Source organism: Mizuhopecten yessoensis, unplaced genomic scaffold, assembly GCF_002113885.1.
Source record: "Mizuhopecten yessoensis strain PY_sf001 unplaced genomic scaffold, ASM211388v2 scaffold6683, whole genome shotgun sequence".
Classification (NCBI taxonomy): domain Eukaryota; kingdom Metazoa; phylum Mollusca; class Bivalvia; order Pectinida; family Pectinidae; genus Mizuhopecten; species Mizuhopecten yessoensis.
This window is the reverse complement of record NW_018406672.1, coordinates 504,839-518,719: the sequence shown is the minus strand read 5'-3', so window position 1 is coordinate 518,719 and position 13,881 is coordinate 504,839. Positions and strand designations below refer to the sequence as shown.

The following is a 13,881-nucleotide window of genomic DNA, read 5'->3' as shown; positions in this document are numbered from 1 at the left end:
CACAATTATTGCAATTTGCAATTTCCTTAAAAAACCCACAAGCAATCAATAATTGATAAATGTAATTGAGTTGGATTCATTATAAATCATCTCAGATCAATATAATAACACTATATACTGTTCGTGGTCGGTAGTTATGACTTTAGCAAGACTACGTACATAGTTTTCTCAAGTTTGAGAACCTCTATTGGTTAATTGGTATTTCAACAAATCAGAGTGTACAAATCCTGATGTGAATACACATAGAATAGTTTTAATAAAATATATCATTTTTTTTTGGGCTTATCATAACTACCTATTCATCGCGGCTGCCCAAAACTGATCGATTACTTGCCGACGGAAGTAAGCTCTACGCATGTGTAGTGAAAATAAAATTGCACCACGAGACAAACATAATAACGTAAGTGAGACGGTAATACTTGTTTCTGTGCTGTCAATATGTGTTTGTGATAGGCCTGGTTTGTTTACACTTTACTTAAGCTATATATATTGTTTACCGATTGTGTTACTATGGATCCTTTGATCGCCAGACAGGTGAATATATACCCGAGTACGTGTTTGGCATGCAGCCTCGATTTCATTTGGGGGGAAATTCGATTTAGGATCAATATTAGATAGGCCTATATGAACCTGATATTTCTAAATATTAAATTGAAATCCAATAAGTGTGTACATAATGTGTTATGGATTTTAAGTCAATGTGTTAGAAATACCTGATACAATCGCCTATGATATAGCTTTATCCTAAAAACCGCAGGGGTTCGTTACAAATTCTAATACACATTCTCAAACACAAGGCGTATGTTTATATGTGCTGTGACTCATATCAGTATAGCATATATGTGTAACATCTAAACCCACGTTCGATTGTGCTAGCGTTTATCGACCCCTCGATAAATGCTAGTAAGTATAATAAAATGTGGGATTTTGACGACGATATGTGTATTAGGCGTTAATGTTTAGGTGTTCTGTGGCCCATGTCCCATATTAGCAGTATAGCATAAGTATGTGTATTAGAAATTTGTAAGCCCCCCCCCCCCCCCCCCCTCGAAAAAGACTTTATTGTCACTAAATTTCAAACCCCTAATGAATCATATTCAAAGATCCGCATAAAAACCTCACCATGTAATCGGAACTCATATATATAGTTTGGATATATTGAACTTGTCTATTAGCTATAAAAATAATCCATAGCGTTAACGTCGTCAATAACACAACTATGTAAGACATAATGCTAATGTCTTCATAAAAAACAGTTCACCGGACTTATTACATTAGCGACCCAACTGAATGCTTGGAAATGACATATATTATCTTATGTTAATTAATTAACCACATTCATGAATACATCTAGGTTATGTGGAGCTTAATTTTCTTTCACTAACTGTAAAAAGGCCGATGATACCAGTCTCAAATCTATATAGATGTCACCGCCATGCGAAACTACTTAAATCATAGTAAAATTCCTTGGTAATACATGTATATTTTGGCAGATTACTAAATAAGAAAACAAAGGCAAAGTTACCTAAATCGATAAATGACCTTTAGATGGTGTGTTATTTCATAGCACTCTGTGCTGTTATAAATGCGTTAGACACTGAAACTGAAAAATATAAAATACCTGTCTATATATATCTTTCTTATAAAACAACGTTACATGTAACGGAAGGACACTTTATGTAAAGTTTATGCTTTCATCACGGTCACGAGGCTTCTGTTAACCTCGCTATGGAGCATTTTAGTTTCTGATGTACAAGTTCAATATATGTAAAACACATATATAAGATCCGTTTTTAATTGGGTCTTTGAATATGATTAATCATGGGCGTTGGAATTTAGGGTGACTATATATATGTAGCGAATATAGCTTGCAAAATTCTTTATAAAACGTCATAAGTTTTACGTTAAAATAATATATGTTGATGTATACAATAATCTAAATTAAATTTACATCTCCGGAAATATTCACGGTGTTTGTGTTTGACCTATTGTCAGTATTAATAAAATCTATTACCTGTAACTGAACGAGATCGGGTTATCTCAGTCGAGGGTTACGATTCTGTAACAAAATCCAAACTGAGGCGTAAGCCGAGGTTGGGATGTTACAGAATCGTAGCCCGACACTGAGATAACCCGATCTTGCTCAGTTACAGGTAATTGATTTTTTTTCTCGCACCTTTTAGTTCGATTTTTATTTCATTTTGCTAAACACTACAAGTATCCCGCCTTGAGCTTCCAATGGTACTGACCTCTTCAGTACTTCAGCTACATTTGAATGCTTCTGCGTAAAAATGTCCGTCCTTACATAGATTACAACGTATTTCTCAGTGTAGATTGTATTTTATCTACAACATCAAATATCTAACAACATCAAAACTATATATATAACGACAAAACAGAACATATATAATGAAAAGTGTCAATTTCAAGCAGGTAACACGCGGATGAATACATCGCAGTTTAAAAATTCCGCGAAATGTCAGTAAAGGTACAAGACAGATAAGACGAGATAGAAAAATCTAGCATAGGGTATCACGTTGGAAAATTCTGTCTAGGGTGCGAGAATAATAGAATCGTACATGAGTCCGTTCCGTGGACAGGGATATATCAACCCTCGTGTAAGAGTTTGGCTCTCAGCAAGCCTCGTGCTGACCAGCCAAACTTTTACACTCTGGTTAACGTTGAGATATCCCTGTCCACGGAACGGACCCGTGTAAGATTCTATTATTCTCGCACCCCAGACAGAATTATCCCACGTCATACCCCATGCTAGATTTTTCTATCTCGTCCGATCTGTCTTGTACCTTTACGTGGCATTTCGCTGTTGGATAATTCTGACTGGGGTGCGAGAAATATTTGTCTTATGTTGTTAAATATCGTTTCACTATAATAAGTCGTTCAAGAAAAAGACAATCTATTTAGGTGTATTATAAAATATATATTTATATGTGTACAATGACTATAAAACTTGTTTAGAAACCAGTTACCGTTGTAATGGTATCCACAGTGAACTTTTACTTTACTTTTACATTTTTTCTCAGATTTATTTGTAATTTCTTGAAACTAATCTGTGATGTTCTTATATAGAGTATTCCGTCTTTGCGTATTGCAGAGTTATCTTCTCTTGGGAGCAGGTATTGATTGTTACGTCACTTGTTTGTGAGAGAAACGTCATCAATTTTTGAGAAAACGACTTAATTTTCTCACACAGACCAATGACGTAACAATCAATACCTGTTCCAAAGAGAAGATAACTCTGCAATACACAAAGACGGAATACGCCGTCAAAATTTCACTGAGTAATTTTAGTTATGAATTATAAATATTATGTAAATATACATCAAACAGTCGGTGTTATGCTGATGTATATACGTCTGTTGTTTAATTGGCATATATGGCACGTGATGTACACGTATACACAAAAGGGAAATACGCGTAGTGACCACTACAGAGGACGCTTCCGACAAATTATTTCTTGATGTGTTTAAATATACAGTGGCATTTATAGAAAGGTTTCAAATTCGCAGAAAATGGCCGAGGGTGATCATTCCTTGTCGAAGAAATCCAAGAATGAACCAGAAGAGGAAACCGTCCAACATCACAATCAGGGATTTAGATTCAGTGAGGATCCTTCCCTTGAGAAAATGTACGTAATAAATCTTATACCCCTAAGTGATCAATCACTGAATTAGGTAACCGGTTCCCAGTAGTCTGGCGTGTTTTCGAATTATTCAAAATCCATTATTGAAACTGTGTCTATGGTACTGTAAATCAGAATCTAAATGATTATCTGAGACAGTTATATGTCCATATATCTATGCACAACCTGATACTGGATCCAGAGGTTACGCTCACTTATGTCTTATACAGAGGGGTAAGTGGGGGTAACTCCTGGAGTCACGCATCACTAGTCAACTCGGCAGAATCCGTGCCTACATTGATGAAGGTCATTCACAATCTCTACCAGTGTTGTCGTTCCTTATACTCACTTGTCATGTGTGAGGGACGACAACTCTGGGTAGAGATTGTGAGGAAGGGTACCAGAATCAGCTGAGGTATTGATGAAAGCAGAGACGTATACATATGTATACTACTATATACTATGGCTTTATATGTCTCTGATGAAAGGTACCGGAATGTAGCCGAGGTTAGCAGAATGAGCCCAGGTAGTGTTTACCGGAATCATTTTTGCTACTCAAGGGTCATTCGACTTACCTCGGCTAAGGCCCCTAGAATATTTAGGATGATCTTTGCATTACGAAGTATTAACTCTTCAAATTTCAAGTTACCGTCACTATGGGTACGGTTTATATAGAAACATAAAAAAACACCCAACTTTATAGAGTATATCCCCAACTTATGTACTCGCATAATGCGTATGTTAACCAGACATTGCACAAACATTCTTCCTATTTCGATCTTTATTTCAGACGAGAACTCCAGTCGATATTTGCCAGAGAAAGAAACTGGGAGCAGTTTCATACTCCAAGAAATATTTTACTAGCTCTAGTCGGGGAGGTAGGAGAACTTGCTGAAATATTGTAAGTTTAACAAACGCCCAGAACTGTTTCTTCAATAATAAAGGATTAACTGGAATGCATTTTGTTACGTTATTGAGCCATAACATACATGTAAAAAGGGAGTTTACCCTGAATAAACCGCAAAGCATTCAATGCAAGTTAGTGCACGTTTATTAATTTAATTCTAATATTAATAAAAAACGATTAAATATGTTCAAACTATTAATTTGATGAATCACGCATCAAATGATGCAATACATAGATCTATCAAAAAATCAATACGCCGACGTCACAGTGAAACTGTTTACAGCATCCAATCAAAACGGTTGTTACAGTTCTTTTGTCAGTTTTTTTTCATGTTTTGAACCGATAACGAAAAAAACTAAACCAATAAAAATGCCTATTTCAAACAGAATTAAATTCGCGGTATATTAAGGGGCGACTCCCTTTTTATGTAATGGCTCAATAACGTAAATAAAAACATTCCAGTTAATCCTTAAATAATATTCAAATGTCAAAGGTCAATGTTAATACCGATCATAATACTCAAAGTTAATACAATCGCTTCTCATGACCGAAGGTCAAGTCAAGGGCACTGGTACACTATATTTATATTGCACTCGGTTTCTGCATTAAAACTGAAGTTTCTATAGGCCTTTAATACCAAACTGTATATCATGTTTAAGTGCACCGGCTCCTCGGAAGGGGGAGTGGGGTTGGGAGTGGGGGTGGGGAGTGGGGCGTTTCTTAGCACTTCTTTAATATTACTGTACATACATGTACTATATAGATATAAATTTGTGTTGTAAACGTAATCTGTTGATGTCAATTACATAGCATTACTGTTACAATGTATTGGATGACTTTTATGAACATTAATGTTTACTGACAAAATTTGTAGTCCATATGTACATGTATATTCAAAAGGGATATAATCTAATATGGCTACATAATGTTTATATAATGTTGGACCATACAGGGTAAGTAAACTCTTTACTAGAGTTCATGTATAACCAAAAATAAAATAAAAAGTTAATATGGCTACGTGATGTTTATACTAGAGTTCATGTATAACCAAAAATAAAAAAAGAAGTTAATATGGCTACGTGATGTTAATTTAATGTTGTAGTCAATGGAAGGGTGAAGTAAAGGAAGGATTATCAGGTGAGTGGACTCATCAATGTCTGGATATTTGTCCATGAATGAAGAGTAGTACATAACAGTGAAATGAAATGTATAACAAACAAAAAAATACCCATGCTCAGCAAAAGCAGATTTGTTTAAAGAAAAGTTCATAAGTTTTCATCAAATAGATGGGGTTTTTTTTGTACCCAAATCAACTCGTATCACAGACTTTTTTTTTCTTAATTCTGATAGAAAAAGGAATTACTGTGTGTCTTTTTATGAATTATAATATCTGTCCTTGGAGAACTTGAAGTATAACTGAATAATTGTAATCTAGAATTGTGCATGAAAAGGTTATTCCAAGGTATTGATAATCAGCTTGAAAATGTTTTAACTACAAAAATCAAAAACATCTTAATGGACATCGTAGATATCTTCAAACTCCACAGTTACATTGTATTCCGTCTTTGCGTATTGCAGAGTTATCTTCTCTTGTGAGCAGGTTTTGATTGTTACGTCATTTGTTTGTGAGAGTAACGTCATCAATTTTTGAGAAAACGACGTAATTTCCTCACACAAACCAATGACGTAACAATAAATACCTGCTCACGAGAGAACATAACTCTACAATACGCAAAGACGGAATATGCAGCTGCTGTATGTTAGAACAGGAAGTACGCCATCCTCATTATTCAGGTGTGGTTACCGCCACTTAGCGCGTTAGTGATAATTACCTCCGGAATGTCTACGATGATGTCAGGTTGGCCTGTCTAAATCCATTTGTAACAAACTCTCTGTACCTTGTCCATATGAATTGGTTTGAAAATAAATATTACATATATGACCCAATTGGCTACATGTATTTCGTGATAAGTTACGTTTACTTTGGTTGTCATGCAATGGAGTAATCATCTCATGTTTTTAGTTTGAAATTTGAAAGCAATGGTGGCTGCAATTAGCTGCCCTTTAATTTGTTTCCTAAACTGAGAAAATGTCAAATATAAAACTCGATTTTGTTTTAATGCCTTTATAGATTGAGGCAGGGACGTATAATACTATATACTGTCCCTGATTGAGACTAATACATATTTTTTTTCGGTGTCATACAAAAACCTGCTCCGTGAAAGAACAATCTAGTAAACATAATTTTTAAGAGTACTTTCTCGTAATATTACTATACGTAAGAGGCGTTACGCCATATGAATAGTAACATTGTTTAATAAATATTACAAACATATAAGTGAAATTGATATAATTGTGGAAGATGTACCCCCCCCCCCCCCCCCCCCCCCCCCCTTACCTAGTTTCTGGGCAACACTTAACAGAAGGAGATGAAGAAGAATCGAAGACTGCAATGAACATCTCTACAGAGTATACATGTAAGCGTACAATAAACATCTTTATCGAGTATATATAGTGTATAAATGTCATTTCATAATGATATGTAAATAAACCTCTTTCGATTTCACAGATTTCACAGACAAGGAGAGGATTCATGTCGGTCATGAAATGAGTGACGTCTTACTATATCTAGTGCGCCTGGCAGACAGGTGTCACATAGACTTACCATCAGTGGTACTTAAAAAGATGGAACAAAATAGGCAGAAATACCCTGCTGACATAGTGTATGGCAAAAGTGACAAATACACAGAGTACCAATAAGGAGACTCCTGGAAAGCGAAGTACCTCGTTGATAAAGAAAAATGAATTCGACATGTCATGGACAGATCTCAAAATAAGAACATATGTATCTATATATATATATCAGCTTTGCAATGGGAATGTAGTTTACAATTTTCTATTGTGATAAACCTCACATTTTGTGATTTTCATGCTAAACCAATCATTCGGAAAGGCATCCTCGACACTCCAGGGGTTACGCTCTCTTTCGCTCTCTGCACCCCTAGAATATGTCATAGCAAAATTGAAGACAAGAAGATAGCTTTTTGATTGGTCTAAGGTAAAGAAAACCTGACCAATCGCCAGGTTGATACCTTTACTTTGAAGATTACAAAGGAGCGACACTCGACTTCAAAGCCTGTCAATTTTTACCGTTACGTGACCGCGAGATTCCTTTGATGAACGTTAACATCAAATGATTGAAATAGTCTTCTTATCTCGTCCACAAGATGGTTACACCGAGCCTCCGATTTTGCTATGACACACAGGGACTTGACACGTTCCTATGACCCAGAATGAAAAAAATACCCCATGGTCCGAACCCCCTCCCCATAATAAGCGATCTGGGGGTCGGACCATGGGGTATTATTTTCATTCTAGGTCGTAGGAACGTGTCGAGTCTCTGTGCTATGACATAAATATTCCAGGGGTGCAGAGAGCGAAAGTTGGCGTTACCCATGGAGAGTCAAGGATGTGGGAAAGGATTAATATGGTTTGTTGTGAAAAATAACAGACAACTGTCAATTTTGCCCCCTTTGGGCGTCAATGACATTCTTGACTGACGCGTTTTTTTACGGAGAGACAACGTGGGATATATTCTCTCAATCAGTTTGTTTATCAACAATATCCAAGGTAACTTATTTTGATTATGTCGTTTTTAGCGATCGCCTGTTAGAAGAACAGAGAGCTATTCCGTCTTTGCGTATTGCGGAGTTATCTTCACTTGGGAGCAGGGATTGATTGTTACGTCATTGGTTTGTGCGAGAAAATTGCGTCGTTTTCTCAAAAAATGATGACGTTACTCTCACAAACAAGTGACGTAACAATCAATACCTGCTCCCAAGGGAAGCTAACTCTGCAATACGCAAAGACGGAATAGCGATACCCACGGTGTGAGCGTCAGCGTCAGTGTGAAAATGTTACAGTTTTACCTGCAAGTTATTTAGAAGCTTTTCATTCATTAAATATGTGTACTAGGATGCTGGTATTTTGGCATGGAGGTTCCTGTTGGGTATACTATTGATGTCGTGAAAAACAATAAATAATTGCAAATATTTTAGACTTTTGACCTGTTTTGTACTTATCTTTTTTGAAGCAAATCAAGCTTAAAGTTTTACCTGCAAGTTATTTAGAAGCTTGTCATTCATTAAATATGTGTACTAGGATACTGGTATTTTGGCATGGAGGTTCATGTGGGGTATAATATTGATGTAGTGAAGCGAAAATAAAAAACAATTTCACTCAAATTTTTAATTATTGTATTATCTACCCTACTACTGATACTATTTTGATAAAATAAACCGAAAATGAAGGTTTCCTAGTTAAAACCAAATGGGATTAACAATGCATCAAGAAGGAACTCAAAATTTTGTAGAAAGTCTTGTACTTTCTCACATTTGCCATAGTGTGTGAGTTATTGTCTCTATTTCACTCTTAGATTGAAAACAAATAGCACTATCGGTAAGAGCTGCTTTAAATAGATAAGAGTTTGTTGTTAAAATGTGTTGATTTATTCTGTATTGAAGCAATTGAAATTATTTTTTAAATTTTAACTTCACTTCATCAACATTTTGCCCAACAGGAACCTCTATCCAACATATCAGCATTCTAATACACATATTTTTAAAAATTCCTCTGGGGTAAAATATCGATGAAGTGAAGATAAAACTTTTTTTTTTAAGACTTTTGACCTGTTTTGAACTTTACATTTTTGTAGCACATCGACGTTACAAGTTTTTGGTTCAAGCTACTTAGAACCTTGCCATTCATTCAATATTGGGCTATACTTTTGATGAAGCAAAGGCACAGTTAAAAAAAAAAAAAAATTGTTTTATTTTTTTTGACAGATTTTGATCTTTACATTTTAAGAGCATACCAGCGTTACAAACAATATTTTCTTTCTTATGTTTTTTTATCTACTCGTATATCATTTACAGATGGTAATAACATATTTATAGAAAAATGTATATACTCTGCAGTAGTTAGGGCGCTCGCTTCGTGCTGGTATACTGGTGCTAGAATCCACGGTCACGGGATCAAATCCAGGTCGGATCAAAACCTAAGACTTTAAAATAAGGAAATCGTCTCACTCCTTGCTATGGATAATGTGACCGAGTGAAGTATCATGTCAATGTGTGTGCGGCATGATGTTTCAATGAGACCGCACTATAAAGTTACCATAAGTATATCTGTCGCAAGCAGACACTGTCTCAATGTGACCTATCCATAAGTTCAAGGGACGCTAAACCCCAATAAGCAAACACATTTTTAAAGACAATGCATTTTTATAAACAGGCGAGCATTTGGTGGCTTTGACAACATCTTTGGTTGGTTTTGTTTTTTGTTTGTTTTTCTGTTTTGTTTCATTTCCAAACAAAGATATTATCTACGGAACTGATAAGATATCCAACTTCACCACTGGCGATTTAGGCCAGGATCCAGTAGTTAACTTAACCTTAAAAATGGGTAGTTAGGTGAATTCATGGTTTACCATAGTTTTACATAAAGCGAAAGGAGATAATATTCACTTTAAAATAGTGTTTTCTTATATTAAATTTGAAACTAAATTTTTTGATGTTCTATTTAGCGGCAATTAACTTCTGTTTCAAAACTCATTTGGAATTTTCGTAGAAGATCTAGAGCTAACTTACATTGTTCAGTAAGTCACTTTCTAGTTCTTTGTGTTTACACTGATCATGCAGTGTTCACCTTCTTGAATTAGCGACCATGTTCATGATTTCCGAGTATTCAAATATGACTAAGTATGAATGATCGACAAGTGAATTATAGGGTGCATCGACAATAGTATTTCAATTGAACAATAGTATTTCGTAGTACAATATGATGCGCGTCCATGATTATATTTTGTAACAGTATACACTATTTTGCAGTGACGTATATATGGGAAGATATAACAGCTCAGTCAAACCAGATTCTACACCAAGTACGATATGATATGAGTCATTTAATGTTGAGCGTTCGCCCTGGTGAGGTTCTGTCCCCAGGCCGGGACATATCAAAGTCCTTAAAAAATGGTACATGTAGTTGTTATTCACTGCTTAACGTTCAGCATTTAAGGTAATGGCAACAGCTGGTTTACCCGTTTAAAAGTGACCAGGCGGACTGATGTGCTGGTAGTCTGAATTATTCTGACGTTTTATCGACTTTTTTCATGAAAGATTTCTTGTTTAATGATGATATGTTTGATATTCTCAGAAAATTCTAAAACTAGAAAATGGCTGCAAAACAATAACACGCTCCCACTTTAATAGAAAATTGGCTTAAACACATGTAGACTAGCAAAAAAATTCAGCAAAAGTCTAACCTCAGTCAGTGAAAGAGAAAATATAGATATAGGTTTGGAGACCTACATGTGCATTTGATAATTTTGATTATTAGCAGAGCTTACCGCAGAGTCTAACCAAACTCAGTGAAGTGGAAAATACATGTCGCAGTGACCTATATATGTAAATAAAATTACATATATTTGTATTGGTGTGGTGGCTGTATGGGTTTAACCATCCCCGATATCCAGGGGTCCCGTTCACTTTCGCTCTCTGCACCCCTGGAATATGTCATAGCGAAATTGAAGGCACGAAGATAGCTGTTTGATTGGTCTCGGGTAAAAACAAATGACCGATCGCTAGGCTGATACCTGTCCTTTAAAGAATACAAAGGAGAGATGCCCGACTTCAAAGCCTGTCAATTTTTACCGTTACGTGACCGCGAGATTCTTTTGATGTACATCAAAGGATCGAACTAGTCTTCTTGTCTCATCAACAAGGTGGCGCACACCGATCCTTCAATTTTGCTATGACATATATTCCAAGGGTGTAGAGAGCGATAATGAGCGTAACCGCTGGATATCGAGGATGATTCCATGGGTGTAGAAATCGACAGTGAGCGTAACCCCTGGATATCGATGATGGGTTTAATGTGCAAGTTGATGTCACTTGGATTACCCAGCCGGGCGTTTGGGTGTTAAAAAGTTCGTGACCACGAGTAACCGGTTGCGAGTCGGAAGTCAGTATTTAGTATTACAAATTGTAAATGTTTTAAATATTTCTTTTAATTTCAAATTAAAAATAAATATATAATGATAATGGTACAAATTACAATGGTGCACCATTCAGGCGCGGATTTAGGGGGGGGGGGGGGGGCCCCCCGGCCCCGGCCCCCCCTTTTGGCGGCGGACTGACCTTTTCCGGGCCGGACCCAAATGGTCTGATCGGCCGGGAATGGTAACATATTAACATTTTAAAATGCATGAAATAATGCACGGAGCTTGTATAAAAAACATCTGGAGCTATGCCCCACACATCACATACGGCATCCTAGCAAATATTGTGAGTTTCCGTTATCTGATATTTTTACTATATTTTCTTTATTAAAACAATATTTGTTGGCATCGCTACGCTCGTCTACTTTGTATTTTGACCCTAAAGTGTTTTATTTTTATTTTACCACCTCCGCAAAACCCCAAGTTGCAACTTGCAACGCTCGGCGGAAATATACTAGCATAAGTTGCATAATTATATTATTGACCGCTCGTTATAGATGATCTGAAAATGAATACTTTTTATTGTAACCTTCCTAACCGCCCGGGCGATATCAATCATATCATTATACAAGAACGATAAAGGGTTTTTTTCGGCTGACAATATTATGTATAATCGACTAAACATATCCATTCAATTATTTTGGTATTATATATATAGTTGGAACTGTTTAACTATCTTGTATGTACAACATAATATCTCATTGTGGTACTTATAGCTTACCATCGTGTACGTACAAGAAAGTATCTTCACACAGCATACTATTGTGGACGTAGTAATAAGTTGTACGTACCAGAATGAGATGATATGCTGTACTTACAAGTATGATAATTTTAAATTAAATTTAAAGGTGACGCGTATGAACAGATAGCTTAGCAAATGTACCACTGCTGGTAATATGCATGCCCTTACATGAGTTAATCAGCGTGGACATTTCAGATATATCATTGTCTACACTAGTGAATTAGTCAACAATTATAAAACGAGAGACTATATAGCTAGTGACCTTGGGTGTCGCACTGATTTGATCTTATCCGTTTGTTTAGCAACTTAGTGATGCCATGAGTAACTCATTAATTAAACAGCAACGATGTTATGGTGTTATTTGTTCTTTTGTACGACAAAATATTACATGAAGCACTTACTGTACTGTAGGTACAATGTCTGAAGACTAGATATTGTGCGTCCCTACATTTATTTTTTGACGGTGGACCTCTCGTATCCCCCTTGCGAGCGGGACGCCAAATAAGGTAATAGTGAACAAGCCCCCTGTGGATTCATACATTTGTCATCACCAGGTTGCCCCTATAATAATTCCATCTGACTTCTAAAACATGCTGTTGATAGAGAATTTGAACCGAAACTTTAATTTTCTTTCCAGTACACAAAAAAAGTCTTTGGGCCATACTTAAAATATGTTTTTTTCTTCTTGTTAATTAAACATAAAAACAATCCTCAGAACACGGGAAATCGTTTCTGAGACGTTCTAGAAAACACATTTTTTTCGGGGGAGATCCCCCAAACCCCCCTCACGGGAAAGGGGAGGCCCCATCCCGTACCCTCCCTCTAATCGCGCCATGCGCTCGGGGTGCTGCCTTCGGTAGCACACCGTTGACTATTGAGAAAAATTTCTCGGCCCCCTCTTTTAGGAAATCCTGGATCCGCCCCTGCCATTTATGATTTTTGTAATGTTCATGATTATTTCTCGCGACTACGTTATCTCGGAGAAGGGGAGATTACTCTTCTCAGAAACGGTACTATGCGTGGTAATCAACTGCCATAGTGTGTTCATGTTCTAGTGGCAGTTTAGTTTAAACCTATTTTATTGACATATGATATGACAATAGGATTAGTCAGTAAGTTTTTTCAACTTATAGATGACTTCTCCAAATAACATACATAACATATTTACANAGAGAGAGTAGGAGAGAGAAAGGGGTGAGGGTGAGGGTATATAGTGGCAATTTATTTTCAGTTGGTAGATTAATGTACAGAACAAACATGAAGAATGTAAATATATTCCTGATAAAGGGCATCCACCTCCTCGGAATCTCAGGGGTTACGTTCACTTACATGCAGAAAACGTAAGTGAGTCCAACCGCTTGAATTTCGAGGTTGGTGATTTACGTGGTCGCCGCGCGCGCCATTCTCGGATGAGTCGCCGCGCGCGCCATTCTCGGATGAGTCGCCGCATACGTTCAAGGATTGATGGCTGCACAACTGATTCTGGAACCACAGGGACCTAAGCATTTGTTACAGCTTTATTTGGATCTAAACTA

The 13,881-nt window shown here is 36.5% G+C and overlaps 1 protein-coding gene across 3 annotated transcripts; it reads left to right on the top strand.

The window, feature by feature from the left end:
* The first annotated feature begins 348 nt into the window (after positions 1–348).
* Positions 349–7,578, top strand: LOC110452454 (dCTP pyrophosphatase 1-like). 3 transcript variants are annotated; one of them, XM_021501004.1, is made up of 5 exons: positions 349–400; positions 3,528–3,646; positions 4,431–4,541; positions 5,650–5,684; positions 7,117–7,578. In XM_021501004.1, exons 1-5 carry the CDS (start codon positions 356–358, stop codon positions 7,305–7,307), a joined length of 501 nt encoding a protein of 166 aa, XP_021356679.1. In that variant the 5' UTR covers positions 349–355; the 3' UTR covers positions 7,308–7,578. The 3 variants fall into 3 exon arrangements, with proteins under 3 accessions (XP_021356679.1, XP_021356681.1, XP_021356680.1); XM_021501005.1 differs by lacking the exon at positions 349–400 and adding an exon at positions 500–550; XM_021501006.1 differs by lacking the exon at positions 4,431–4,541.
* Positions 7,579–13,881: the final 6,303 nt, after the last annotated feature.